Source organism: Synchiropus splendidus, chromosome 3 (genome assembly GCF_027744825.2).
Source record: "Synchiropus splendidus isolate RoL2022-P1 chromosome 3, RoL_Sspl_1.0, whole genome shotgun sequence".
Taxonomy (NCBI): Eukaryota; Metazoa; Chordata; class Actinopteri; order Syngnathiformes; family Callionymidae; genus Synchiropus; species Synchiropus splendidus.
In genome coordinates this window covers 22,358,275-22,383,960 of record NC_071336.1, presented here as the reverse complement: position 1 = coordinate 22,383,960, position 25,686 = coordinate 22,358,275, and the positions used below count along the sequence as shown (strand labels likewise).

The 25,686-nt window shown below is 39.8% G+C and overlaps 1 protein-coding gene across 4 annotated transcripts; it reads right to left on the bottom strand.

Annotated features, from left to right (window-relative positions):
* Positions 1–128: 128 nt before the first annotated feature.
* LOC128756393 (polycystic kidney disease 1 like 1) lies at positions 129–19,823 on the bottom strand. Of its 4 annotated transcripts, XM_053860879.1 has the most exons (51): positions 19,059–19,823; positions 18,437–18,575; positions 17,409–17,431; positions 15,180–15,348; positions 14,588–14,827; positions 14,371–14,503; positions 13,734–13,931; positions 13,119–13,300; positions 12,825–13,028; positions 12,486–12,649; positions 11,948–12,067; positions 11,477–11,656; positions 11,161–11,226; positions 10,912–11,091; positions 10,757–10,834; positions 10,550–10,692; positions 10,361–10,481; positions 10,168–10,291; positions 9,911–10,094; positions 9,777–9,833; positions 9,379–9,705; positions 9,049–9,276; positions 8,852–8,968; positions 7,954–8,099; positions 7,786–7,886; positions 7,380–7,578; positions 7,230–7,313; positions 6,942–7,149; positions 6,564–6,670; positions 6,401–6,500; positions 6,186–6,311; positions 5,931–6,104; positions 5,715–5,859; positions 5,291–5,355; positions 4,854–5,203; positions 4,588–4,672; positions 4,392–4,520; positions 4,208–4,326; positions 4,034–4,138; positions 3,636–3,732; positions 3,467–3,538; positions 3,315–3,391; positions 3,011–3,245; positions 2,804–2,908; positions 2,457–2,597; positions 2,247–2,366; positions 1,554–1,694; positions 1,311–1,454; positions 1,130–1,249; positions 998–1,056; positions 129–811 (listed from the first exon to the last, which is right to left on the bottom strand). In XM_053860879.1, the coding sequence occupies exons 1-51, from the start codon at positions 19,183–19,185 to the stop codon at positions 583–585; spliced, it is 7,287 nt and encodes a 2,428-aa protein (XP_053716854.1). In that variant the 5' UTR covers positions 19,186–19,823; the 3' UTR covers positions 129–582. The 4 variants fall into 4 exon arrangements, with proteins under 4 accessions (XP_053716854.1, XP_053716853.1, XP_053716856.1 ...); XM_053860878.1 differs by having other exon boundaries at positions 10,912–11,226; XM_053860881.1 differs by lacking the exon at positions 1,554–1,694 and having other exon boundaries at positions 10,912–11,226.
* Positions 19,824–25,686: the final 5,863 nt, after the last annotated feature.

Below are 25,686 nucleotides of genomic sequence, written 5' to 3'. Positions count from 1 at the left end.
GTACAAATGTCTTTTTTGTGGCATTAAATAAATAAAATGTTAAAGGTTAAACACTCTAAATGTATTTCTAAGGCATTTCTAAAACTGAATTCAGAGAATGAACAAGTAGAGAAAAATATAGTTCTTATTACAACACAAACACACAACAGCATATTTACAGACAATGGTGCACCTTCTACAAAGAGATTCCATAGGGTGTGTGCATATCTGATACATCACATCACTCTCATGCAGGTCAACTCTGTTGCAAATGGAAAGATGTGACTCACTGGTGGATCTCTTTACCATCACAGATTGGTGACATGTATATTTATTTGCTGTTTAGTGTGCAGCACTGGGAAAGTAGATCGGTGTCCCCAATTCTCGAGCAATGAGAAAGTACTCAATCCAAACAGGGGATATGCTGTTGCGGAAAGCATATTTTAGAGGACCGTTCAGGGACACATGACGCAAAGAGATATTTGAAGCAGCACAAAAGTGGACTACTTTAACACCTTAAACTCAAAAGTGAGAACAATCCATCTTGCCAATAATAGTTGTGATATCACCAAGGAAAAACAACCCATCTCCATTGGTCACACTCTACGGCTCCTGATGTACCACAACCTCCACCAGTACATTTCCTATTGATCGAGCCATTGGCCGATCATCTTCAATGCGTCTGAAGCAGTTTGGAGTCATGTGAGAGCTGTGGAGAGTTGGCTCAAACGACTGAGATGAAACACCTTCTCGGATTAGATCTTCTTCTTGAAACAGATTTGTTTGTCCCTTCAGGCATGGCTCTTCTCCACCAGTGCCCTTTTTGTTTAATCTGTTGGAAAAATATGAACCTGAATCAGACGTATTTGGCTTGTTTAGATGGTGCTGTAATCATGTGCAGGGCACCAGTCTGACATCTCAAATGCATTTGACTGGTACGTCACATAGCATATCATAACATTTTATTTATAACACATTCAGATCCAACATCCACAAGTCTAATCTATGATTGTCTTACCCCAGATCCTGAGCATCGAGCCCTGTCTGATCACTGGTCAGTGCTGTTTCAGTCCAGCTCTTCATTAATAAAGATACAAAAATTAAAATCAAGATGAGCTCAATCGCAAACATGAAAATGATTTATGTGAACCTGTGAGTCCGTGTCGACTGGCTCCGGAGTGAGTGAGGGCCCAGGGAGTGTGTAGTACAAGCTGTTTAGTCTGTACAGCAACTCATCCAGTAAACAGTCAAACTCCTCAAGGTAGTACCTCTAAAATCGAAAGGTTTCATTTATCAAAATTGACAAAAACTGTGAATATTTCTCTCCTCACTTTCACATCCACGTCTGTTTGCGGTGGCCCAGCAGTGAGCTCACGGGCTTTTCGTCTGATGTAGTCAACCAACTCTGCTACTGTGCAAGCTCCTGTCCTGCTCTGTGATGGCTTTGCTTTTTTAATCGATGAGAAAGACATTGTCTAGAATGAAAATTAAAACCAGACAAAAACATTTAAATTGTCAGGCTTTCTCTCTGCTTTGTAACTGAAAGGTGAACAAATATGAAGGACAAGACATACCAGAGTTGACAACAGGACAGCAGATGACAGACTCAGAGCTCTATAGTGGAGGAAGTTAGATCCAGAGATCTCAAGGTTGTGCCCTTTACTCAGCAGAGATCGGATGATACTGACTGCCACCAAGAGGATGACACTTGAAATCTGCATCAAGAAACTGGAAGTGAATTTAAGAACATCACTTGTCTATGTTAAGAGAGGATGAAGAACCATGTATGGCGATGGAACCCTGTGACCTGGTCATGGTCTATTACCCTTATTTGGACCATACTTTACAATGCCTGTGCACAGTTGGCTCAACTTTGAGTCTCTTGGAAATTACCTGGCTCCAAGTGAGACCAGCCTCCAGTGTTAGGAATTCATTAAGCTGGACATGAAATCTTGTCTTCTCAAAATAGAGCTGAAACTACTCAGCAACAGGGGCTCTTGATTCATTGGTCATGTTTTTTATACTTTCATTGCACTAGTCAATATTTGTTGGAACTCTTCCACTTGTCCCAACATCACAACTTAGAGCTGCAGTTCCTCATTTTGCCACTAGATGGATTTATTTATTTTATCTTGCAGAAAAATGATCCTGGTGAAGGTTTTGGAAGGATTCCAGCTCACTCCAACATTTAGACAGTAGCAACAATAGCAACACTTGGGACTCATTTCTCTTGCAGAAGCAGGTCAGAGGTGTGTAGGTGTGTTTACCACAGACCGCAGCCGTTTGGTGCAGTTTACATTAGGAGCCACCGTCTTGTTCACCTTCACCACTGTCACACACTTCACCACAAGAAGGAGCAGTAGAATGCCACGAAGAGATTGGATTTCCTGCAAGAATAGTTTACCTCCACATAAATTATATTTGTCTCATATGGAACTTGACAAAACAAAACAGCAAAATGTGGCTGCCTCTCTCACTTGTTCTCTGGTGGCCAGCTGGCTGACATCCACGTGTTCTCTGTACTGGTGTCTTTGCATCAGGTCCACCACGTCCTTGAGAAGGGAGGATTGGTCCATGTGCCGTACAAGGTACAGGAGGGTGACCAGCAGCACAATCAGCTGCAGGTTTACACAGACGTAGCAAAGTGTAAGTGCATATACGCATGAATAATAACAAAGCCGTGGTGCTCAGGATACAGGTTCATTGGTTTGGGAAATGAGGTTGCGGTGTCCTCGGACTGAGGTCAGCATGACACTGTTTGTCCTGGATCGTGCACCAGATAGCGTGTTTATATGTCTGTACTACAGTTTCATGGGAGACTCACTTCCAGCCACTTCCAGGGTGATTTGCAGTATCTGATCAACCCCTGCTGACCTGCAGCATATATTTGGAGCCAGAGATGCAGCAGAGAAAGCACCACGAAGAGAAGCTGGAGCAAAGGTCATTTAACAGAGAATATCAATATTTCCATAGATCATGCGACAAGTATCGGTATGATGAAAAAGATTCTATAAAGATGACTTCCTTGTACCTGGCACACCATAGCACCGTAATCATGGAGAGCAGGACGGTGAAGAAGCTGAACCGACTGGACTTTGGCAGGGGGCAGCAAAACACCAGTCAGGCGTCGCTCAGCAACAGAGGTGACTGTGGTGAACAAATTGGGAGCTGGACTGAAGAAGGTGAATCGGACCTTTATGTCCATAGTCCCTTTTCCCAGCCAGCTTCCTAACTCCAGCACTTTCAGTTTGTGGGCCGCTTCACTCCTGCAGTGGAGATCACGGAGATCAAAACCAAAACCCATTTTAGTTGAAAGATTCTGCCGGTCTGATCACCTTGTGTGTCCCAAGTGAACTGTTTCGCCTTGTTCACAACCTTGGTGACCTTGTATTCCCACAGTCATTCTCAAGACCTACAAGAGGGAAACAATTTGATTTTGAAATGAATATGAAAATACTTGACATGTCATAATGTCAAAATGAATTACCTGGCACTGAAATGACTCTAATATATCCATTTTCTGCAGTAATGGTTTTCCAATGAGAATATGATGCAGTGCCTGCTCAATATATTGCAAAGAGAACATTTGCTGACACATTCTGACATTTTAACACCCTGCACAGTTCTCTAGGACCCCGGTGAGAGCAGGACTCTACCTCAGGTGCTGAGTTGTTGTTGTACATCACGTCAAGTAGCTGGTTTTGCACCCACTCCCACCAGTCAGCATCTGTTTGCCTACGCCCATCCACCTCCCTGCAGAAAATAAATTAAAAATAAATGAATGCAAGCAATTTTGAACAAGCTGCTCTACACTCAAAGATGGAGGTGCACATTAGAGAATATTATTTAAATGAGGACACTTTTTTCATTGGCGTTAACCCTGGAATTATACTACACAGGACCTTCGAGAAAATACACATGTAAGAAGTGAGACTTACATGACATTATCAAACCACATATTTGAGAAATTTGAATTAGGGAGCAAGACAGACATGTGCATTGAGTAGATTCCCTATGGTTAGAATCCCATGACTCTCTGCAAGACTTTTATTACCAGGTGAGTTGCTGCTGGATCATTGTGTTGAGCGGTTGTTGGTCGGAGACTGAGCTGCCGCTGTTCATGAGCGTCATTATCATGGCGACACATACACATAAGTCCCTACACAATGAACAGAATGATGAATATTTAGGTGTAAAAAAACAACAGACAAAACACCCACACACTGACCTGACAGTATCTCCAATCCGATTCTCTCTTGTCTTCCTTGCACGAACGTTCCTCAGATCCATGTGGGAAGGCGGGCGTACCAGTTGCAGGTACCTGGCACGCCGGCGTGCTCCAAGCAGCTGTTCACACAACAAACAACATTTTAAATTAAAATTTTAAATGTAAAGATATGATGTGATCACACCTTCTCAAACGTTTGAGGTCTCTCTGGAAGCAAAGTGAGACTGAAGTTCTCCACAGCTGTTAACGTTTCCAGCTCAGTGACTCTGAAGACTTTAGTGTTAAAGCACACAGCTGCCGTCAGTGCGAGTATCTAGCGCGAGAAAAACAGGCCTTGAATGAATATTTAGTCCAGTCTGTTACAATATTTATTTGCTTACCAATGCAGGCTGGATGAAAAAAATGCAAAACAGAAGGGAGAAGAAGAAAGAATGGATCCAGAGTAGAACCTTGCCGTCACTGAAGCTTTGAAGTCATAGAGAAGGAGCTCATTAGTGTCAGTGGGACACAACATGAAAGCAAATCAGAATAAATGGTCTTTTTTGGAATGTACATATAAACAATCTAAAAATTGCACCGCCGCACACAGCGTTCCAATATTAATACAGTGTGAATGCAATAAATTGGTCGACAAAATTCTTGTTACCTTGATCCCAGGACTGCTGAAATAAGGAAGCAGTGGAGAGACAGCAACAGACACAGTGTCCAGGCCAAATGGGGAAACCACTGGGAATTCTTCTTTTTCTCATCCAGTCCTTTGGTATCAGGGGAGTCACGGATGATATCTGGGTCAGATCTGCCATCCAATTGTTCTGTCCCCTTCCAGGTATCAACGATTCCTCCTGTGTTGTCGATCATGTGACATTTTTCAAACACAATGCTACCACTCAGACAGGTTTGGCTGAGTCTTTGTATTGGAGAATTTGTTTTCTTAAATATTCCATAATCACTGGCATCTTTTTCCAGGTCTTCCAAAGAGAGTGAATATGCACCATCCTGGAAAAAAAGACAATTTTTTTCAGCATGAGAAGGAAAAACGAACATTTACAAGAGTGAGTTTTTTCCCCTTCAAGCTTCAAATACCTGCTTTTGCAGATTCAACCAAGCATGATGAGCTTTTGTTGTCTGACCAGACATCATACTGCTGTCTGGAGGAAAAATAAACATGGAAGATTTACGTCATCTGCAGATTTTCTTACATTCCAATAAGTGCGCATGTTGTTCAGGTGACTCAACTGTCAATGTATTCCAGGTATATAAAAGAAATTGAAGACATTGTATGACAGCAATACTGTATGTTTTTGTTTCGGTCGGGCAGGAGGTCGCTTTTTGGTTTTAAAAAGTGTGTACAGACCATCTGGAATTTTCAGAAGGGGTTTGATGAGTGTCTGATGCATGTTGCTGATGACATTTAAGCTTGGTGACGCCACCAGCAGTGGCTCTTTTCTTAAAGCTGTCAGCTCATTGAACACAAGGCTCGCTGGGAGGTGTTTCTTTCAAAACTAACCTTGACTGGTGTGCTTATTCTTCACTGCACACCATCTGAAAAAAACGTCTACCAGCGTTGCTAATGGCAACACTGCCATTACACTTAAGAATCCTGTTCTCACAGCGAGCGAAGACACACACACAAAGCCCAGGTCGGATGGAAGCTGCGATAACACATGAGACACTATATCAGAGATTGTTGGATGATCCACTTCACTGTCTTATTTTAACTCACCAGTTGGTTCATTTGGGAAACCACCACTGTGTTGGCACCTGCGTAGCCCAGGAGCAGCAGCAGACACAGCCCCAGCCTCTGAGTGTGTGTGAATGAACTGGGCCTGGGGTGGCTGTACACCGACATCCAGATGTGGTAATCTGACAGGTAGTCAGGCAGTCTGAGGCGCCACATCTGAAAAGAGCCAGACAGGTGTTTGATAATACACGGCAAAATGTGTAAAGGAATTTGAAGTCAGTGGAGTTAAGGTCTTACCTGAGCTAGACTTACTGCACGAGTACTTCGGAGTCTTCGCTCAACTTGACCGTCACCCTGACTGACAGCCAGCCAGCACTGACAGAGAAAGAACCAGGTTTGTTGCTTCACATACAGACTATTCACCTAAGTTGGAACCAGTAAAGAAAAAACACTGATGTGATTTCTTACATCACGAGGTCATTGCTTTCACATGTTTTTTTTTTTTTTTTTACCTCAGCCACTTCGATGAGTTTGATGTACCAGAATGGGGAGGGTCCGGAGTTGTCATGCCAGATGTGAAGCCCACGGACTGGGCCGAGGTGCTCTGACACACTGAGGAATCAGATGATGTTGAAATTTTGAGTAAAATTACCTCTTAATGTTTTTGGCTGAAACCTGAGTATGAAAGTGTTCTGGGAGTTCTTTCCAAACAAAGTGCAGCCTGGGACTTGTAGTTCTCTCGTCTGGGAAACACCATCTTCTCCATACAACACTATGAAAACCTGAAAAATCAATTGAAACATTCATTTTATTTTTATGCATCTTCATGATTCCAGTTCATTCAGTGAAGCAATGGAATAATTGTAACTACTGTGCATTTCCCACCATTTCATTTGACCATGGGAATTGAAGAATTTAGTTTCAGGGTAATTCAGGCAAATGTATCTTTTAATATATCATTGTGATTATGCTCGACCCTTTGCTTAAGTTGCCATACTGAAACGAGTTAGAAGATAAATTAGAAACAGGTCGCAATATAAATACACGATCAACCTTTGCACTCATCCTGGCAGCAGAGCAGAGACCAGTGTGGATGGTAACTGCATACAGATGTGAGTCCCAGGGCGAGTTGTCAGCCAGGTAGTGAACCCTTTGATCGTCTTTAGAGATGAGGTCAGCTCTCCTGCACATGACCAGCATTGGCACAAACAAACAAACAACAACCAACAGCACGCTGACAATGCTCAGGTCACTGGACACGCTGTGGCGACAGAGAAAAAAACGTCATCAACTTTCAGCAAAAAGGAGCAAGAAAACGTGCTCCAGGACGTTTAGTTTCACCTCAGGGATGGGTCAAGCTCTGTGGTGTCATGAAGGCTTGGAATTTGCTCTTGTGCCACAGTGAGCGGCCTCAAATGGTAACAGCTGAACAGTGACATGTTATCAAGACTTATTTTTAGAATCATTCGTCTGTTTGGTGCTTTATTTCACCTGCAGTTGACCGCAGCTGTTGCTTCTGTCTGATGTGTCCGGCACCCATGGTGAGTCCAGCCATCCCGCGGCTCGTCCCAGGACAAACATTGAGTGGTGACAATTTCCAAACTGTAGTTGATCTGCCTGCTTAGATGATGGTTTCTCAGAGGACGCTCAAAATCAGCATTTAGTAGTGCCAGGTGACCCAAGCCTGCAGCTGCAGTGAGTGATAAACACATAAAAATTCATTTGAATTTGAGGTTAAATTATAAATTTTTTTCTTCTTTCACTTTGATTTAGCCTAAGCCTTCAGATTCTTGCATTACCGTAATTACTATAATAAACATGAATTGTTTGGGGGTTTTTTCTCCTTCTTTCATCATATGACCAAAAAGTTTCAAAACACGATCTGTCGATTTCCTACCATTAAAATAAGAAGGTGGGAAAGTGATGTATGTTGACAAGCTTTTCCACTGGTAAAACTTCTGTCGGTGGTACGTGCTGGGGGTCGGTCTCTCATACATCCTGTAACAATACAGTCCGAGTAGTGAATCTAAAATCCAGCACACTCAAGTCACCATCAGGTTTGTACCTAAACAGAAGCATGATCGGAAATGGCTTGTCGGCTGCTGGTGAAAACTTCACCCTCAGTTGTATCGACTGCTGCAGCAGTTTCTCAGTGATGTTGAAGCTGTGATAGCTGATGCTGCCACGCAGTAGTTCATACATGGAGGTTTCCTGAGACATTGAAAGACAAGTTTTACTTGGTAACAGGAAAAAATATCCCACAGGTCCAGGCACCGGATTAAAACACACCCCCATCTGGAAGCTTTTCTGCTAAGACCTCTGGGACATTCCACCTCTATTATCTTGCTGTCTGAGTTAAATGCCCCAAGCAACTTAAGCATCTGTCCAGCAGAGAAACTCACATATATCGTTCACAGATTTAGGCTTATATTTAAATATTAAAGAAGTAGCTAAACATATTCAAAGGCCGAATTAGTTAGACTATAATCACTGCTGAAAGAAAACAATCCCATTAGGCTGGCTATACGTGGACAATTGGAGAAGTTCAATAAAGTTTGGAAACCTTTTTTTGTTTTAAGCAATAGAATAGAATTTACATTTGAAACAGAAGCTGTTGACAATTAGGTGGGTTTCCATAATTTTGTACACTGAGGTCAAATTATTTGTCATTTATTTATTAATTTATTTTCTACTGTTCTGTATATTTGCATGATCATTAATATTACTTTTTTCTGCTTAAACACCGTGCGCCTTGGTTGTCTCAATGCTCATAATTTTGAATGTACCATAAGAGGTTGGTGGTTTGTTTTTGTTACGTTTTTTTTTCTTTTCTTTTTCTCTCTACTCTGTTATTTGGCAGAATTCACCTCATGGCCTTGATATCATGTTTTGCTGTTTTGTGTTCTGCCAAAAAAAAACAATAAAAAAATTAAATAAAAAAAAAAAAGAAAACAATCCCATACTTGGTCCCTCTCCGGTCGATGTACTTCGATGATTATTGGCTCAACAAGGGCTCGAATTGAGATTTTATTTTTTGAGCTACATTTGTACAAACTCATGTCGATTACCGGACCACTCATCTGCCAAAAAAGGAAGCAAAAGTATATCAGAAGAGTGACTTTCTTTTGCAGTTAAGTCTTGTTCTTCACCCCGCTCTGACCTGTGGAGGATATCGAGCCCATGTGTACGGACTGTGAGTGAGTTCAGCGAGCAGAGTGACGACGCACTTCTCTCTGTCATGCAGAAGGCGGGTGAGAGAGGTGGGCATGTAGAGGGAGCAGGAGCTGCAGCTGAGGGTGGAGAATGATTGGTTCAGGTGTGCCATATGGAAAAACATCCCTCCTGTGATGACTTTGTGCTCTCTGACTTTCAACAATGAGACGTACACCTGGAAACAAACACACTCACACTGGTGAGCAGAAATAGTTGTGTACAGATATTTTCCTGTCAATACAGATCAGATTTTGTTGTGAAAATGTATTTATCTTACCATAATGAGTTCAGATGCCAACTGCAGAACATGTCTCACAATTCTCTTTCTGGTTTTCATGGAAATGTACGGAAATTTTGTGCAGCCATTATCAGGCAAAATTCTTTCCTTCTGAATAAAAGTCTCCAAGATTATATCCTGTGTGTTTTCAGCACTTTTGGGAATATAGTGTGCTTCAGCAGCCTGCAGGCTGTAAGAAAGAAGGGTGAGTAAATTTCTCAACATCTGTTGGTCCAGATTGTACAGAGAGGGGCCAGTGGGGTCAGAGAACTGCAATGATACTGTTTGAATATGAGCCGTCACTCGCTTCACACTCAACATCGTCACCTACAAGCAGTGAGGAGATAGTTACTTTGCATCTTTCATAAGCAGATTTTATGGAAATTAAAATCACTCACTTGACTTGAAACACGTAAAAGGTCTTTGAGAACGCTGATGTTGTCCAACATGGAAGCCTGGAGATTTATTGTGTCATTAAATCTTTGGTCGCTGGTATAGAATCAGAGGATATATTTCATTACAAGAGACTTACCTGACTATCAGCTTCAAGTTCACACATTGTGCATACGAGGACACTGTGTAATCTTCTTTGTGCACTAATGTTTTGTCCATCAGTTCTGTTCAACACGTTAGATAGCAAACTGATGTAGTTTCTGATCTCCGCTTCATTTCCAAGCTTCACCAAAGGAGTCAGCGTTTCTATACTTAACTTTGACCTGAAACAGATATTAAAATTAGCACTTGATGTGTACAGAATTTCTGGGGAAGAAAGCTGAGGAGAAACCTTACAGCTGGGACTCGGGATCTGCTGACGTCATTTCTCTGACAAAGCTCGGCTGAACTTGCACGTGAACAGGACAGACCTTTGTTGATGTTCCAAATAAGCTGCTCCTGATCCTTGTGTAAATAGTCACTGAAGGAAAATACTTAGGTGGGTTTCTCAAAACGTTGATTTTTTTTTTTCTGTAACTCTATACACTACCTCGATAATCATTACTGGGCTCTCCAGAAGGAAGATGAAAGAAGTATTGGAAGTCAGTGCCCTTGTACATTATCTGGGCTGGTCGGGCTCCAACACTGTAGCTGTATTCATACACAAGGTCCTAAAGATGGACATCAGTCATGACAGATACATTCCAACATAGAGCAACAGACAGAGAATGAGAAATACCGTTCTCCCTGATGCACAGAAGATGCTGAATTGTGTGTATAACTCCGTTCCAACGGTGGGTTGTACTTGACACGTCATTCCTTTTGGAGCAGGTTTCACCACCAAGAAGATCTGGGCATGACCTAGTGAACTACCACTGGACGCTGCACTCAAAATAAAAACAATTAAACATTGCAAATTTGCTGACAAAATCTTTCATGAGCTTACTAGCTGTGACCTGCAGCATGTATCGGCTGCTCTGCTTTAAACTGAAGGGTCTAAAACTGAGAGCAGATGAAGATGTCCCTATATAGCAGACAGAAAAAAAATGTTTGAGTGAGCTGAGCTGGAGAGATGACAGTTTTTTTTCTTGACAGAGGTACCTGAGTGAGTGAAGGACTCGAACAACTGTCGGTTGACTGGTACTCGAGCTAAGTCCAGCAAAGTGGATTTTTGAATGACGGCAGCTCGACTAGAGTCCACCAGATTGCTGCCCTGGTTGTCATGTGACACTAATGTGAAGTGTAAATCATCCCCTGGAATGAGAATCTCGCCATCAACCCCTGGTAGGGAAAAAAGGGCCATTAAATTATAGTTAAACTTATTAGACATGACGATGGGAGAAAATGTACTCATAGGTCGCCCAGGAGACTTTCCAGGATCTCCCTCCTCTGTCACTGGCTTGGAAACATCGTAGTCTGAGAGGAGATAATAAACATATGGTGACTTCACCTTCACACTGGCTACTGTAACTAGCAAGAGCCGCATAGATAACTGACCAAAATCAACTAAAAACAAAGTGTAAAAAGTATTCAAATTATTGAAGGGGCCTGCAGTTCTCTCAAATGTTAGAAATATACAGCTATCAAATGCACAGATAGATTTTTAAAAATCAGTTGTCCATTAAAGTTGAATCAGTCGCCTATTATATGCTTCACCAGATTTTACCTTGACCTTCCCCATAATCAACAATCTCTGCAGCAGCATAGTCAAAGGTCCAGTCAGCAGAGGATTCAGCATCGATACGGAAACCACTGGCATCTAAGGGTCTGTTGTCCTCGTGAAACTGCAGGTTCAGAGGCTCCATGTGGGTGAACCTGTCTAGTGGACGAGTCAAGATTCCATTTCCTGGACAGAGGGAGAGCAGCCTTTCAAAATGACTGTATCAATCAGGCCTGACACGCTGGCAAGTGGCAACACAAATGCAGCAGAATCTGCAGAATAAAGGACGATGTAGAGAGAGTGCATCAAATAAAATAAGAGGCAACAGTTACATGTTAAAAATGTCAAATTTATACTATTGACACAGGAACAATCACAACTCTTGAAGTAATCCTATACTCAAAGAAGCAGTGCAAGATTATGCATGTGGACCACAAATATTGTCGTAAAGATTGAGAGTAATAATCCAGTGTGTACCAGTGTGGGGAGAGGTCTCTGCAGTGGGTGATGGTGGAGGTCCAGGAGTCGCTTTGGTGGTAGTAGAACCTTCTATTAAGTGAGATGGAGCGCCAAGTTGTGCCAAATAACAAAAGGGAACTGAAAAAGACACATCAGATCACATCACATCAGAAAATGAATTCATTTATTTGTTTAAAAGTCTGCTTTTGATGTCACTTTCTGCTACTAAATGTTCTTAACTGTGCTGTGAACGAACACCGCACACAGATTGTGGCCCGGATGTACTTGATTCAGCTTCTGATATTTTCAGAAGATGGCTGGTTACTTGTGTGAAGCCTGAACCACAGCAAAGATTAAACGATGAGAATTGGAATTGTGCTTGTGTTTATAGACTGGTTACTGGGAAAATTAAAATTTTAAAAATGAAAAATTAAATTTAAAAAAACTAAGGTCATTCAACCACATGATCTTTTAAGAATTCATTAGCTGTTGAAACAGTCTTTTGTATTAACCACATACTTGGAGGAAAAAAAGAAGAAAAAAAAAGACAGCCTACCCTCAAAGACTGGTTTGGTTGTGGCGTTAACTGTGTACAGATTCCAGGTGTATTGGATATTGTCTGAGGATACATCACAATCCACACAGCCAGAAAAGAGGGTAAACGGCTGATCCCAGTTCACCTGGTCCCCCTGACACTGAGGACAGTGGACCATCATCTTTCTGCAAACATAACAGTCAGAATATTGTCACTGCAAAATGTGATTTGGAGGAAACAAAATGAAAGAGAATTATAGTAAAGAAACACTGAGGAAGAATTCAGCAGAACTCCCCAACAGCTGGTGAGCACCTAAAGAAAATGCTATCTATGGTTGACTAATTCTCATTTCATTCATACCTGACAGATTGTGAGGTGAGTGTGACAAACACCTCTGATGAAGCCCATCGCTGCCCACTGTGGACAGTGAGCGTAACATGGAACTGGTCAAAATGACCCTTGAGGCTATTAACTGGGAACTGGAGTAGAGAGGAAGACGTGTTGACGTGTTGGTTGAAACAGGAAGTCTTTATGGAGCTGACCGGTTCACACGTCCAGGTGAAGCTGAAAACGTCAAGGGCAGATCCCATTTGTTTGGTGTGGATGTTCAAAACATACTCGTGACTTCACGGCATATATTTTAAGTTTCTCCACCTGACTGGAATCTCAGGGTAATCAGGGTTGTGGGACTCCCTTCCATCCAAGACCACCATGTCATTGTTCCACTTGTTCACCAGAATATTCGTGGCACCATGAATAGAAGCCACTGGAGAGCTGGGCACCACTTCAAGTTTGACGCTGTAGTTACTGTAGACAACACTGCCAATGACCGCAACCTGCGGAACGACAGATTATTCATTGTCCACCACACAATGTTGAATCTTCAAGGATAGATTCTGTTGTTTGGACCAATTGATACAATAAAGAATATCTGCTCTCATCTAAATTAGTTTTGGTCACTATGTAGATTTAAAAGTGTTTTGCTTTTTTATCAATACAGTCGATCCAGACCAGAACCTCCCATCACAGTAACAGCTTCTTCCCGTCAGCCATCAGACTGTTATATTTATTTTATCTTATTTAATTTTATTTTATTTTTTAACAGCACTTTATTTCAGTGGTGGAACCCCCACTAACCATGGCAATAAATTCTATTCTGATTCCGATTCTAAAACGGTCAGATTTTAGTGGAAAGTTATACAAGACACAAGGATCTTCCATGGGATAGTTAATGCTCCATCCATTATCTGTTCTGAAATGGTGACTAACCCGCGCCACAGCAGTGTAGGTGTCACACTGCAGTAGGTAGCTTGGCACAGTCAGACTCTGGCGGTGAGTGTTTGTCAAAGGGATCAGTCCACCTGCAGAGTCAAACAGCTGCCACGAGTAGGTCAGACCAGCTGCATGGTCACAGTCAATGTCAGCATCATAGGTTACTCCCAGGTGGGTAACTTCAAATCTCCGCATCTGACAGAAAAAGAAGCAGAATCAATTTTACTTCATGGCAGAGAAATAAATTTAGAGTCGATGCAGCATAAACAAATGGGCTCCATTGTTGCCAGACATAGTCAAGGTTTGAATGAAGCAGATTCTAAAAACAATAAGGGAAAAAAACAACGATATAGTCTCAACAGTTTGATTTAAGTAGTTAAGTGTCATTTTCAACTTTAAATTTTTCTTTTTAAATTATCCGACTTCATAACCGAGCTGCACTCATTAATGGTCGTAAGGCGTTTTCTTGTTTGGAGAATATCCCACAGGATTTCCCCGCCTGCAATTTAGAACTGGGTTTTAGGACCAAAACATCTGGTCTGGAATTTTCCACAGCTATTTCGATAAGGGAGACATTCGTCCCAACGCTGCAGTAAGGTTTGGAGAATATGTTCATGGTTTTCCAGATAAATACCTGAATCTTGCGTGGTCCCATGTTTTTGACTGATGGAGGCTGACAAGGCCGATCCACCACAAAAAGCTGGCTGTGCAGTGATGCTGAACTGACCAAATTTGACACCATCACCTCAATAGTGAACTCTCCTATCCTGCACAGAGAGAAGAGAACACCTGCCGTGAACAAATTCACCACATAACAAGAATAAAATAAGCCTGTAGGAACTGTGACTCACCTGTGGAAAACGTGTTGTTCCCTCTGTCCGCCAGACTTCACGGTTCCATCACCAAACCTCCAGGTATAAACAAGGTCGGTGCCTGAGTTGACTCGACAACTTACAGCCATTGTCTGGTTTTGCAAGATGGATGCTTGGTGGACCAGTCTGTTTAATCTTACTGGTGTCTGAATGACCAACTGAAACACCTCAGACCTGAAGGAGGTCCCCCCAACTGACATGATGACAAACACATCATACCTGCAACCCAAAGAGAGGTTTGGTGAAAAACATTATTAAAACAGAGACGCCTTAATACACAACCAACCCACTTATTTGAGGGAAATGATATGATATGATGTCAAAGACATTACCCAAGTGCAAATGAAAAGGTTTAACTACAAACTTGGTTGTAAATATTACTGAAATAACTTTGAAAAGAAGTGAGAGATACAATATGTGATCGAATTCACAGCAGCATGTGTGTTTTAAAGAAGACTGCAGCGAGGAATTGAGCATGACTCATTCTTTGGCTTGTTGGTTGTCTACACATAAATCTAAACATGGAAAACAAAATACATTCCACTTCATCAAAGCTGGATGATGGATGTACCTGCCAGGTGTTTGGTATTTAATTGAGATGGCTCTGGAATGACTTCTGGTAGATCTGGAGTCTCCAAAATACCAGAGAAATTCTTTGGGGGCATCAAAATCAGTCAATGCAACAAAGGCTATATTTGTGTTTGTGGCATAAACATGATGATCCGTGTGAATCCTCACAACTGGAAGAAAGAGGAGAGGTGAAATTATTCATTATTCATGCACAGTAAATATCAGACAGCACACTTCAATAACACAAGAGTCACCAATGTCAGGTTTTTAAATCAAAAGGTGTTAAATTAAAATAATGGACGTCACAGTTGTGTATACAGTCAGTCAAGAGTCAAAGAGACAACTGCTATGGATCCAACTGGACCATGGATTAAAATGCTGGTATTAAATGGATAAGTGAATCGTTCACACACACAGTGATGCTACAAAGGGCAGTTATGGGAGGAGAGACCATGAGGTCCCTTGCAGATACATGGCCAATATTAGCTTCCAAACTGAATGGAGACTGTGCGGCTACTGTGTTGTTCAAACCACTCTTCACGCTTCTGGATTCTGATTTTCTCATGAGCCGTAACAGGCAGGTTTTTACAGAGAAGCTCTGGTGAGGACTCAAAGAGATGATAGTTTCCATAGAACAAGGCAACCATGAAGTAGAAGAAGACAGCTGGGACAATTACAAGGAATGTAAAGAGGGCTGAGGCCGGTCGGGAGAAACACTGAAGGAGTATTGCAGAGGCAATAAACGCCATTGTGCTGCTCATGGGGAGTGTTGACAGTGGTGATGTTAACAATGATACAGTTGTTAGAGGCATCATTATGTCCTGAGTTAACACCATCTGGGTCATTGTCTGTGGTGTTGATGTTTTGACAATAAACACCATTACATGGTAAATAATCACTGTTTTGCCTTTCTGTTTGGCTCCTGTGGTCAGGCACACAGGCGTTGCTCTGGTGTCAAGTGATGTAGAGGAGACTACACGACATATATGTGTTGGCCAACAGCCAAACATCCACATTTAATTCCCCTCCTGCAGTCAGCTTGTTTTCTTCCACGCTTCCACTTGAATCCCTGACAATAAGGAGCAAAATCGGCTACAAATATAAAAGCTCATACACACTTTTGTATTAGTTGTAGCTGTTGTTAAAAAACTTGTAGTAACATTGGTTAAAAAGACGTCATTCATTTAAAAATGGATAAGTTGCACAAATTCCCAATTTTTTCACATTTTGTTTCACTTTTTGCATCACACCTTTGTAAAATTAACAGATTCTCTTTGATTATTTTTCCCCTCAAATTTATCCTGACACCCATGAGACTTATTTTGTTCTTACAAACAATTATGTGGCTTTTCCAATTTTTGTTGAATATTGTAAATATTTTTTCCAGTGTTAATTCTTCTACGTATTTTGATCAGTTACATACTTTTAATGTACCTGGAATGATGTTACTACGTGCCTTACAAAGATAACGATAGAATATATATTGTTTAAAATTATAACTTACTACTCACATCATCTTATTTTAAGAGGGCTCAGTTAAATGTGGCATGGCATATTATTGTTGTTTTAAGCGACAAAATCACAGTTTGTCACATTTAAAATAACATCAAATGTATCCTTTGTTTATTTTTATTTTTTTAATTTATGAAACTAATGGATCATAAATTACTTACATGCGCTTGAACTTGCTTCATGATTCAATAGATTGTAGATCACTTTGAAAAGGCTAGGATTTTATAAACTATAGCATTGTTCAAATAAGTAATATTTGGTAGCTCCATTAAATCTTCTGCAGTCCGCATAAGCAAATATTCTTAAGACCTAGCAAAGGACAGAGAAGTGTTTGGACTCAATGGAAGGAACCTCTAAAAAGTGTTAAGTTAAGTATATCAAACAACCTTCAATACATTAAGCTCATTTCAGACACTTACACAAGTTGTAGTGGGTTCTTCAAGAAAATGTGTCATTATTTAATTTGGCTGTATGTTGGATGAAAAAAAAAGTGCAATATATACATTGATATAAATTTTAAATCTTGAAGGGGAAATGCAAGCTGTTCACTTGAAGGCCAGCAACATGACACAAACCAGAAAGTGAGTCAGGGCATCTGTCAGATTCTTACTAACTTCAAGGACAAAAGTTTTCCCTGTATGGGCCCTGCCTGTGAAGACACCAATGTGGTGCAGGAGTTGTTGACCAGTACGGCAGACAGCAAACTCTGTTCGCCTACCTCCATGAAGTGACGTTGCAGGTCTGTAAACAGAGATTAATGTATGTATGTAAGGAATCCACATCATTTGTCAGTCAAGGTAATATCACAGATCACAAAATAAATACACACACACAATGATTAAAAGCTAAATAAATTATGTAAGCAAACCTTAAATCACACAAATATTAGAATTTGTTGAAAAGACACATATACAATAGAAAAGTAATCATTTTAGAGAGAAAGAACAGAAAGATTAATAGCAGGCCAAATTTCACCCTTGACCTCTCGCGTTTTTTTCTAATTTCCTTAAATTTTTCAGAGGATGTCTCAGGATATTGAATGGAATAGTCTTTGTGGTGGCATCCCACTGAATAGTTTGCTAAATTAAAAAAAAAAAAATTCAATGAAATTTTGTCTATTTTACAGTGGACAATTTTCAATGAAGACATTTACACAAAAAACAAAACTATTTTAGCAGAAATAACACATTTTTTTCATTACTATGACCTCTTCAATTTTGGAAATATTAAAAATTATAGTTATAATTACAAGTGTCATGCACACTTGGGTTTAAGGTGAGTGTGATCGTCATATAACTTACAGGGTGACCATAAAGTTAAATTACCTTCTAACAAATGCTAATAAATACAGCAAATGGTTGAAGTTTTTACTGCAATCCCGTTACATTAATGTAGTGAAAAGTACCGTTTCACATGGCTATTTTCTAACTGCCTACCTGGTCCAATATGACATATATGTCTTAAAGAAAACTCGCTGGTAAATTGGCCTCACCCCTGTTTAATGAACAAAATATAGAGTTTATTTGGGGGAAGATCTCCTTTCTCTTACAGTTAACTAAAAGAAGAACACTGATACAAAATCACTATGTTTATTATTATTATTATCTGTCATTCTCGCGTTCACATTTATTTTGTAATTGGTGACAAGTGAAACGCTGATTCACGCAAATTCTCACTCGCCTGCTTTTGAGGTTAAATGTACAACTAAAAGTGGGTATCTGAATTAAATGCTCAGCTCATTCTCACCCATTATCCCGACAATGATCGCAGCCAGCAACCGGGTCAAGGCCAGGGAGCCTCCAGACTGGATCGAGCCCGGAGCAGTTGACGGCGAAGCAGCTCAGAAACCATCGCTGGCTCCTCGGCGGTGAAGTGGGTCCCGTCGCTGAGCCCAAGACGAGACACAGGTGCAAAGAGACAAGCAGAACCACTTGGAACATGCCTGGTCAACTGAGAAGAGGTCAGCTACTGGGGACCTGCTGCTGCTGCTGCTTCCCAGCGCGTGTGTCCGTGACAAAACAACGACAGTCAGACGGACTGTATGCAGATGTGATGCGAAGAAGAGGAACGGCAGGTGACACGACTCTCCAGGGTCCTCAGTCGCTTAAGCGCTTGACAATCGTTCTATTCCCAGTTATGATATTTTCTTTTTTATATATACATAACATCTTTATTAACACCATTAAAAGAATTAGAGCAGTTATTTTATTCAAAATGGACAGGCCCGTAAGATTTCAACATCTTTGCGGAAGGAAAATAGACCCCGCGGTGTGAGGAAATAATAGATTAACATCTAACACAAGTTAAAGTTGAAAATAAATAAAGGCGCAACTGCAGAGTTTTTTAAAACAAATATTGCCAAACATACCTGTATTGAAGACACCACCGATAAACTCACAGTAATCACTCGCTGTTGACCAAGACGGCGTCTCCGCTGCTGTGCAAATATTCATCAAGTCAAACGACTGGGTTTTAACACTGAAACTGAAGCGCATTGCAGCGTGACATTTGACCTATGTGTGGCATTTAAAAACGAACTGCGCAAAATGGTTTATTCTTGAACCGATCTGAACCAGATCTTGTGGAAACAATATTCGCTGTACTCGCTGAAGACACTTGGTCCAAAAGCAGGTGTGCGCCAAAAGCGATTCAAGTGTTCAAAAAAAATGAATAAAATAAAATCTGAGTATAGTGCCAATATGTTCTCATCAAATGTTGTTCGCCATCAAAAGATATATATCCCTCGTTTTATTCGAAATGAATGCTATTTTTGTCCATTTGAGTTAGTCATAAACGCTAATAGAGAAACCTTTCTGTGACCTATTGACAAGTCAGCTGCTCTCTATGTTGTGAAACCCCAAAATCTGCCATTATCTATTTTATATAACGATATACGTGTTATTAACCTGCGATAGTTATGTTATCTTCGTGTTCTTAGCTTGACACGATGCGCCCCGATTTATGCTCAGGTTCCATTCCGCTCATTCATATCTGCTTTACGCACGAAATTCACTTTGAGTAGCTTCGTTTATTGCAGTTGTTCGCCGTGAGGGGATTACAACACGCTACATACATCTGAGTCAACTGCGTCATATTTGCTAGAAAATGCGTACTTGCTGCGCGGCTAACTGTTCTGGTCCACCTTAAATATTCTCTTCCGGTGTTGTGAACGTCCCCTTTAAGCGTAAAATAGACCTCTCTGGTCGTCCTACAGAGGGCGCTGTGAGACCGTAGCAATTGTTTCCCAGCACCTCGGGAGAAGAAGCGATCGAAACACATTTTCATTAATTTACAAACAATACGCAATTGATTCCACCAGTGGGCTTTGTCCTCCTGACAGTCTACCGATAAAAGCGAGTAATCGCAAAACACTTAAATGCTGTACATCCAGCCAAGCCAATGCACTGAAACGGGATTTTACCTTTTCAATAATTTAATGCGACAGATACAAAAAGAAGTGACGTGGTGTTTGTCGTGTTTAAAAAAATATATTGTTAAATGTTTGTAAATATTTTACATTTAATTGCGCGATCTTTAAAACCCGCCCCAGAAAAGCAGCTGCTGTTCTCCGGATCACATTTCCAAAAACATTCTCGCTTTCAAATTCTCTGCAGCATCAATATGTTGCATTCAGGGTGGTGCGTAAAAAGCAGCGCTCGTCGGGTCCGCCCCCCAAAGTGATTAACATAGACAATTAAAGCGGTGATTAAAATATTCATTGATGATCGCGTGATGGATGGATGTGTCTTCATTAAATTATCGAGATACTTTTAAAATTAAAAGCCGCTGCCAATTGTAAATAAGAAGAAAACAAAACCTCTGAGGTAAAAACGTATTTTACTAAAATGTGACATTCAACACATTTGATCGCCGGTGTCACGTTATAAATAGCTCTATTTTTATTTTAAACGTATGAAAGCGTCATCAAATCAACTGGATGTCGAGTCCTTTTTTTCCAATAAAATTACAATTCGGGAAAAAATAGATCATGTAAAATTGTTCCTCGAGAAAGAGGATCTGCTTTGCTCCGTGCAGGCTCCATTTGCCTGTAATTTCATTAGGCTTTATTCTGCGTGTGTGCGAGGGGGAAGCGCCGTTTCTTGCCTCCGCAATGTTCAATCACTCCGTTTGTATTTATTCTAAACCAAATAAAAAGCTTCAGTTCATTCCATAAAAGTGAATCAGTTTACCAGTTTGTATGATTTTTTTTTTCTAAAGACAAAATATTTTACAGCACTTTACAAACATGAAATTGAATATTGCTTAGCCAGTTAAATAATACCGAAATTATTCAAATATATGATTTAAAGCGTAGACTGCAACGTGCCTTTGAAGTAATTCGGCTCAGAGAAAAAAAAAAAAAGAAAACCAGGTGCCGTATTTAAGTAGCAATATCATTAAGTTATTTGGAGTAATAAACTGAAATATATTGAAAAAGGTCTCTTAGGGGAAGGGCGGACACCACAGTTGGCTTCTGTTGCAAAACATCATTTTGTGTCCATATGAAATTCTGATATTCCAACATAGCCATGTTCCTCACAGAGCTCATTTCAAGCGGGTTCGGAACTCGTCACCGCGCGAAGCGGTCACAAATTTAAATTTATTTATTCATTTATATTTAAATCTAAGTTTTTACAGTTACAAAACGCATTCGTTAAATATTCAGTCCTCGAATACGCAGCCTAATTTTAACAATCTCATCTCATGAACTGAAATAAGTAAGATTTTAAGACGCATGTCGGGTAAAATACGATCCTTATGGACAGTAACATCACAGAGAAAACAAAACATGCAAACTTCACTGCGCTGTCTTCAATTCATTGATATTTGAGTACAGAATGAAAATTCTGTGCATTGATATCCATGAATAAAGCTGTGATTGTGATAGGAAAATGTAAGACCAATCTGGAAGTTAATGCATTTTGACAAGGTTAACTCAATATAAAAAGTTAATGTTGTATCCCCCAACCCCTCCCCATATATTTCTTAGATTACAGTAGTTGTCAAAGGATTTTGTTAGTTCCTCTTATTTGTATTCACAGGTTCACTGTATCAAAGATCCTTTCATGAGTGGGAGAGGGACTCATTTAAACATGTTTATTTTTAAAAGCTCATGATTGTTCATGGACACGACCATGCACTCTCTGTAAATGTATTTTAACATTATTTAAAGCGTTATTTGTAATTTTTTTTTTTTTTAAATTTCGTCTTCTATCTTTTTTCTTTGTGGGTTGTTTATCTTCATTATTTTGTGCAAATAACTTATTGAACAGTTATTGTAATTTTATTATTTTCACTTTATTAGTTTGTTCAATGGTGTATCAGTGAGTAGCAAACAGATTTCATTTTGATTTCATTGCAAATGCTCCAGCTGAAAAGCAGATGCATTTTGTCATTATGTTTTGCTTTCTGATTAGTTTTATTAATGCATATTTAGTTTTGAAGGATGACGCAAGAAAGATGCTTCACAGCTCAAGAGCTGACTCTCACTCTTATTTTTCAACATTATGTGAACATACATGTGGAGGCAAAGTTGAATCACTTCAAATGAATTATACATATAATCAATATCTTAAACATGGTTTCTTTAACAATAATAAGCATTCCAAAATTAGAAATCCATTTGCTTTAAAGTGAATGAGTTCAAAATACGTTCATCCTAACGTTCCTTTGCTGTGAACAGTCACATGCTATTGGAAACACTGGCTTGCAGTTGCTTGTCACACCCAAAACTGGGTCTTTTTCTGATGATGGTAAAAAAAAAAAAAGTCACTTAAAAAGGCTGTTGCTAACATTACACAGATCTTATAACATCCCAAAGATTTCAAATCAATCAGTCAAATGATTTCCTGTTTAAATAAACTTCTAGATTTGATGTGCAAAAGTGGGGAAGCAGTTTGTCATGCAACTCAAGTGAATTGCTGGCAAGAAATGTCAACAATGGGACAGAAAAGTGGAAGGATATATGCCAGACTTGACAGCTGGCATCGCTAAAATCTAAATAAGCGTTTTTACAGCAAAAGAACAAATAAAAAATAAGTCTGAATTTAAAATGTGTCCATGCTGCAAATCTGAAATGTTTATGTAATTGCTTAAGTACTGATGCTAGGTTAAACTGAGGCAACAGAGGTGTTTAAGACCTTGTTATTCATTTAAGTTTTGATGTGGAAAAATAGCTTAGACTCTTTTGGCCTCGCAACACGGCTAAGTCAGTGAACAATGTGAAGCTGCCCATAAAAGTATCAATATTGCTCACAGTGAAGTGTAAAACAATTTTACTGAAGGTTTTATGTGCTGATGAAGACAATTGTTTGTGTAAATGTTTCTTCTTTCAGTTTTTGTTCATAGCATGACATGGTATTTTCAAACTGACTGTCCACAACCACTGCCTTTTTGGGTTTATCTTTTTATCTTTTTTATTCCTTATAAATAGTGTTAGTTTATTTGACTAATTATTGTTAACTGTGTTAACATAACTGTGTTATGTTATGTTTATCATTGAAATTATCATCACAGTTTATTACCTTAGGTTGTTTTTTTTTCTACTGTAATTCCAAAATAATAATTTATTTATTTATTTTGCATCTATAACAATAATTTTAAAAAGGTTACAAATTAAGAAGAATAAGTAAAGAATAAAGAAATCACTGGAGAAATGGGGGTTGCATTCAGGTCATTTTATTTTAAAACAATTGACAACAATTAAATAAATAGTATCTAAAGAAATAAATGGTATCTAAAAAAAGTATCTAAGAAAGTTTTTGCAACAAGAGACTTGAGTCTCCAGTGTTGCTCTTTGTCCCTAACACTCAAAATGAATAAGTGTTTGCTGAAACCTTATCTGGCCCAAGCGCAGTCGACCTTTGAAAGAAAAAAAGTCAACCTATTATATTTCGCATGCGATTCAAGAACTTTTTCTGGAAGAAGAATGAAGCTCATCTGCTCAAATCTGCTTTTGACGCCTCATGTCTCCTGCAAATGTGCCCTGGAGCGGAGTAATAGACTGTGTTTTTCATTTGGCTGACGTTTGACATATGGACTGTGCTGCAGTGGTGGGGTGAAGGTGAGAAGATCTGAGGACGTGGTGGTGATGATGGCGACTGAATCAATGATCGACAAGCTGCAGCGTGTGTGGACGCTTCAAGTCTGACACTCATTCACCCGGTTTGTTTTCCTCTTTATTTTTTTATGAAATAATTGTTGAATTCCAGTCAACATGAACAACAATGGCACACTTGTTCTTACTCAGCAAATAATTGAGCTTCAGATTCCTGTTGTGTTGGCGGCTTTCAGCGTCCAGCCTGGCTCCCCGGTTCTAAGTCCCTGGTATGAGGGGTCAGAGGTCAGCACTGCTTGTGGCTGTGTTCAAATCCTCCTTTAGTATGTAATGCTCTCAAGTGACCCGTCATTTACCAAACTGGGGTGTTCTCATATCACGTTGTCGGCCATGAAACATTTTAATCAGTGAAAACAAAACAGCAAGTTAAATTCTACCCATGAAAAATATTTTTTTTAGGAAGCAAGGAATGGGGTTAGAAATTTTGTTTTTGTTGATAAAAAACAAAGGTGAAAAAAAATGAAAGTGTGTCTATTGTATGATATAATATGTAATAAAAAAGAAAGAAAGTATAATAGAACCATTATTTAAATAATGCATACAATACATTTACAATATATACAATAAATATACAATTTGCTACTAAAATAAATTAACAAATAAAAAGCAATTCATCATATCAGTCCTAAGTTTGACTTCATACTAATGCCACTTCATATTAAAATAATAACAATAATCAGTTCAAGTACTGTATTATTCCCCCTAAATTATAATAAACAAACCTCATTATGGAGCGCTGGGGCGGGCGAGAGATGTTTTCTGTGATAAATGGCATTATGATATGCTGATAGAGACGTAATGACTCCCGATTACATGTCCCAGTTTTACAGTTGTTCATTGCTCATGAGTATAAATAGATGCCCAGCCTCCAGACTACATCTGGCCCTGCTCTGTCCTTTCAAAAGCCTTTACAAATGGAGTTGATCTCCATGACGGAGCAGAAGCCTTAGTCCCGGTGTTCCTCTTCCCCTACCTCTTCCCTCGCTCAGAGAAAACCCCGCTCCTGACCCCCCGCATCTCCAAAAACAATTATTGAACTGCTGATCCTTGTGGTGCTTAATGAGATGATTAAATCTGCCTTCACATTTATTTATACTACTAATCCATCAACTACTCCTGCTGTGACTCCTCAGAACAGGTTTGGCTGCTTGTACTGCAACCATCTAACTTCTTAGTGTTGTAGTTCTTCCATTATCACCGGCATAGATCTCTGCATTACTATCACTGCTACAACTCAGGTGCTATTTCCTCAATTACTACCTTCACTGACCTGTACATTCTAATACATCTACTGTTGGATTATATGCATCCAGGAAACTATTTGTACATGGGAGATGTTTACTTAGATTTTTACAGCTATGTTCATTTCTGGTACTAAGTGACTCTTTCCACCACTGCTACTTTAGCTGCAATAACCATTACTACTTGTACAGTTTCTGTATATTAGCACAGATTAAACATTCTTTGTTGTTGTTGTTGTTATTGTTGTTGAGTTGAAATGAGTTCCATAAAAAAGCTTGTTTCTGACAAATCCTTTCAGAGAAGCAAGTTGTAAAATTTCTGAGTTGTTATTTATTTGATGATCGATTTTTTTTTTTTTGTACTTTTTCCCCGGGTCGATCTGTTCCGCACCAGCGCTCTCCCTCACCACCCGACGGCAGCTTTGTGAAGGGGAAGTCCGGCTCTACTTCAATGCATCATAATCTAGTATGTTTAAACCTTATGTTTTGATAAACATGTCCGTATAGATGGAAGGGAAAATGCTCCTGGATATTTTGATTCGATGCCCCTAGATATTTTTGATTCGACATAGCTGACTCGCGACCAAAGCGATAAAACAAAGATAACAGACGTTGATTGTGTTTGGTGTTTGAAATAA

Coding starts and splice junctions, on each gene's coding strand:
- LOC128756393 (XM_053860878.1), bottom strand. CDS start 19,185: ATGCGCTTCAGTTTCAGTGTTAAAACCCAGTCGTTTGACTTGATGAAT. Junction 17,432..18,436: donor GATCATTGTCGGGATAATGG/GTGAGAATGAGC, acceptor CTCTGTTTACAG/ACCTGCAACGTCACTTCATG. Junction 2,598..2,803: donor CACCCTGGAAGTGGCTGGAA/GTGAGTCTCCCA, acceptor GTAAACCTGCAG/CTGATTGTGCTGCTGGTCAC.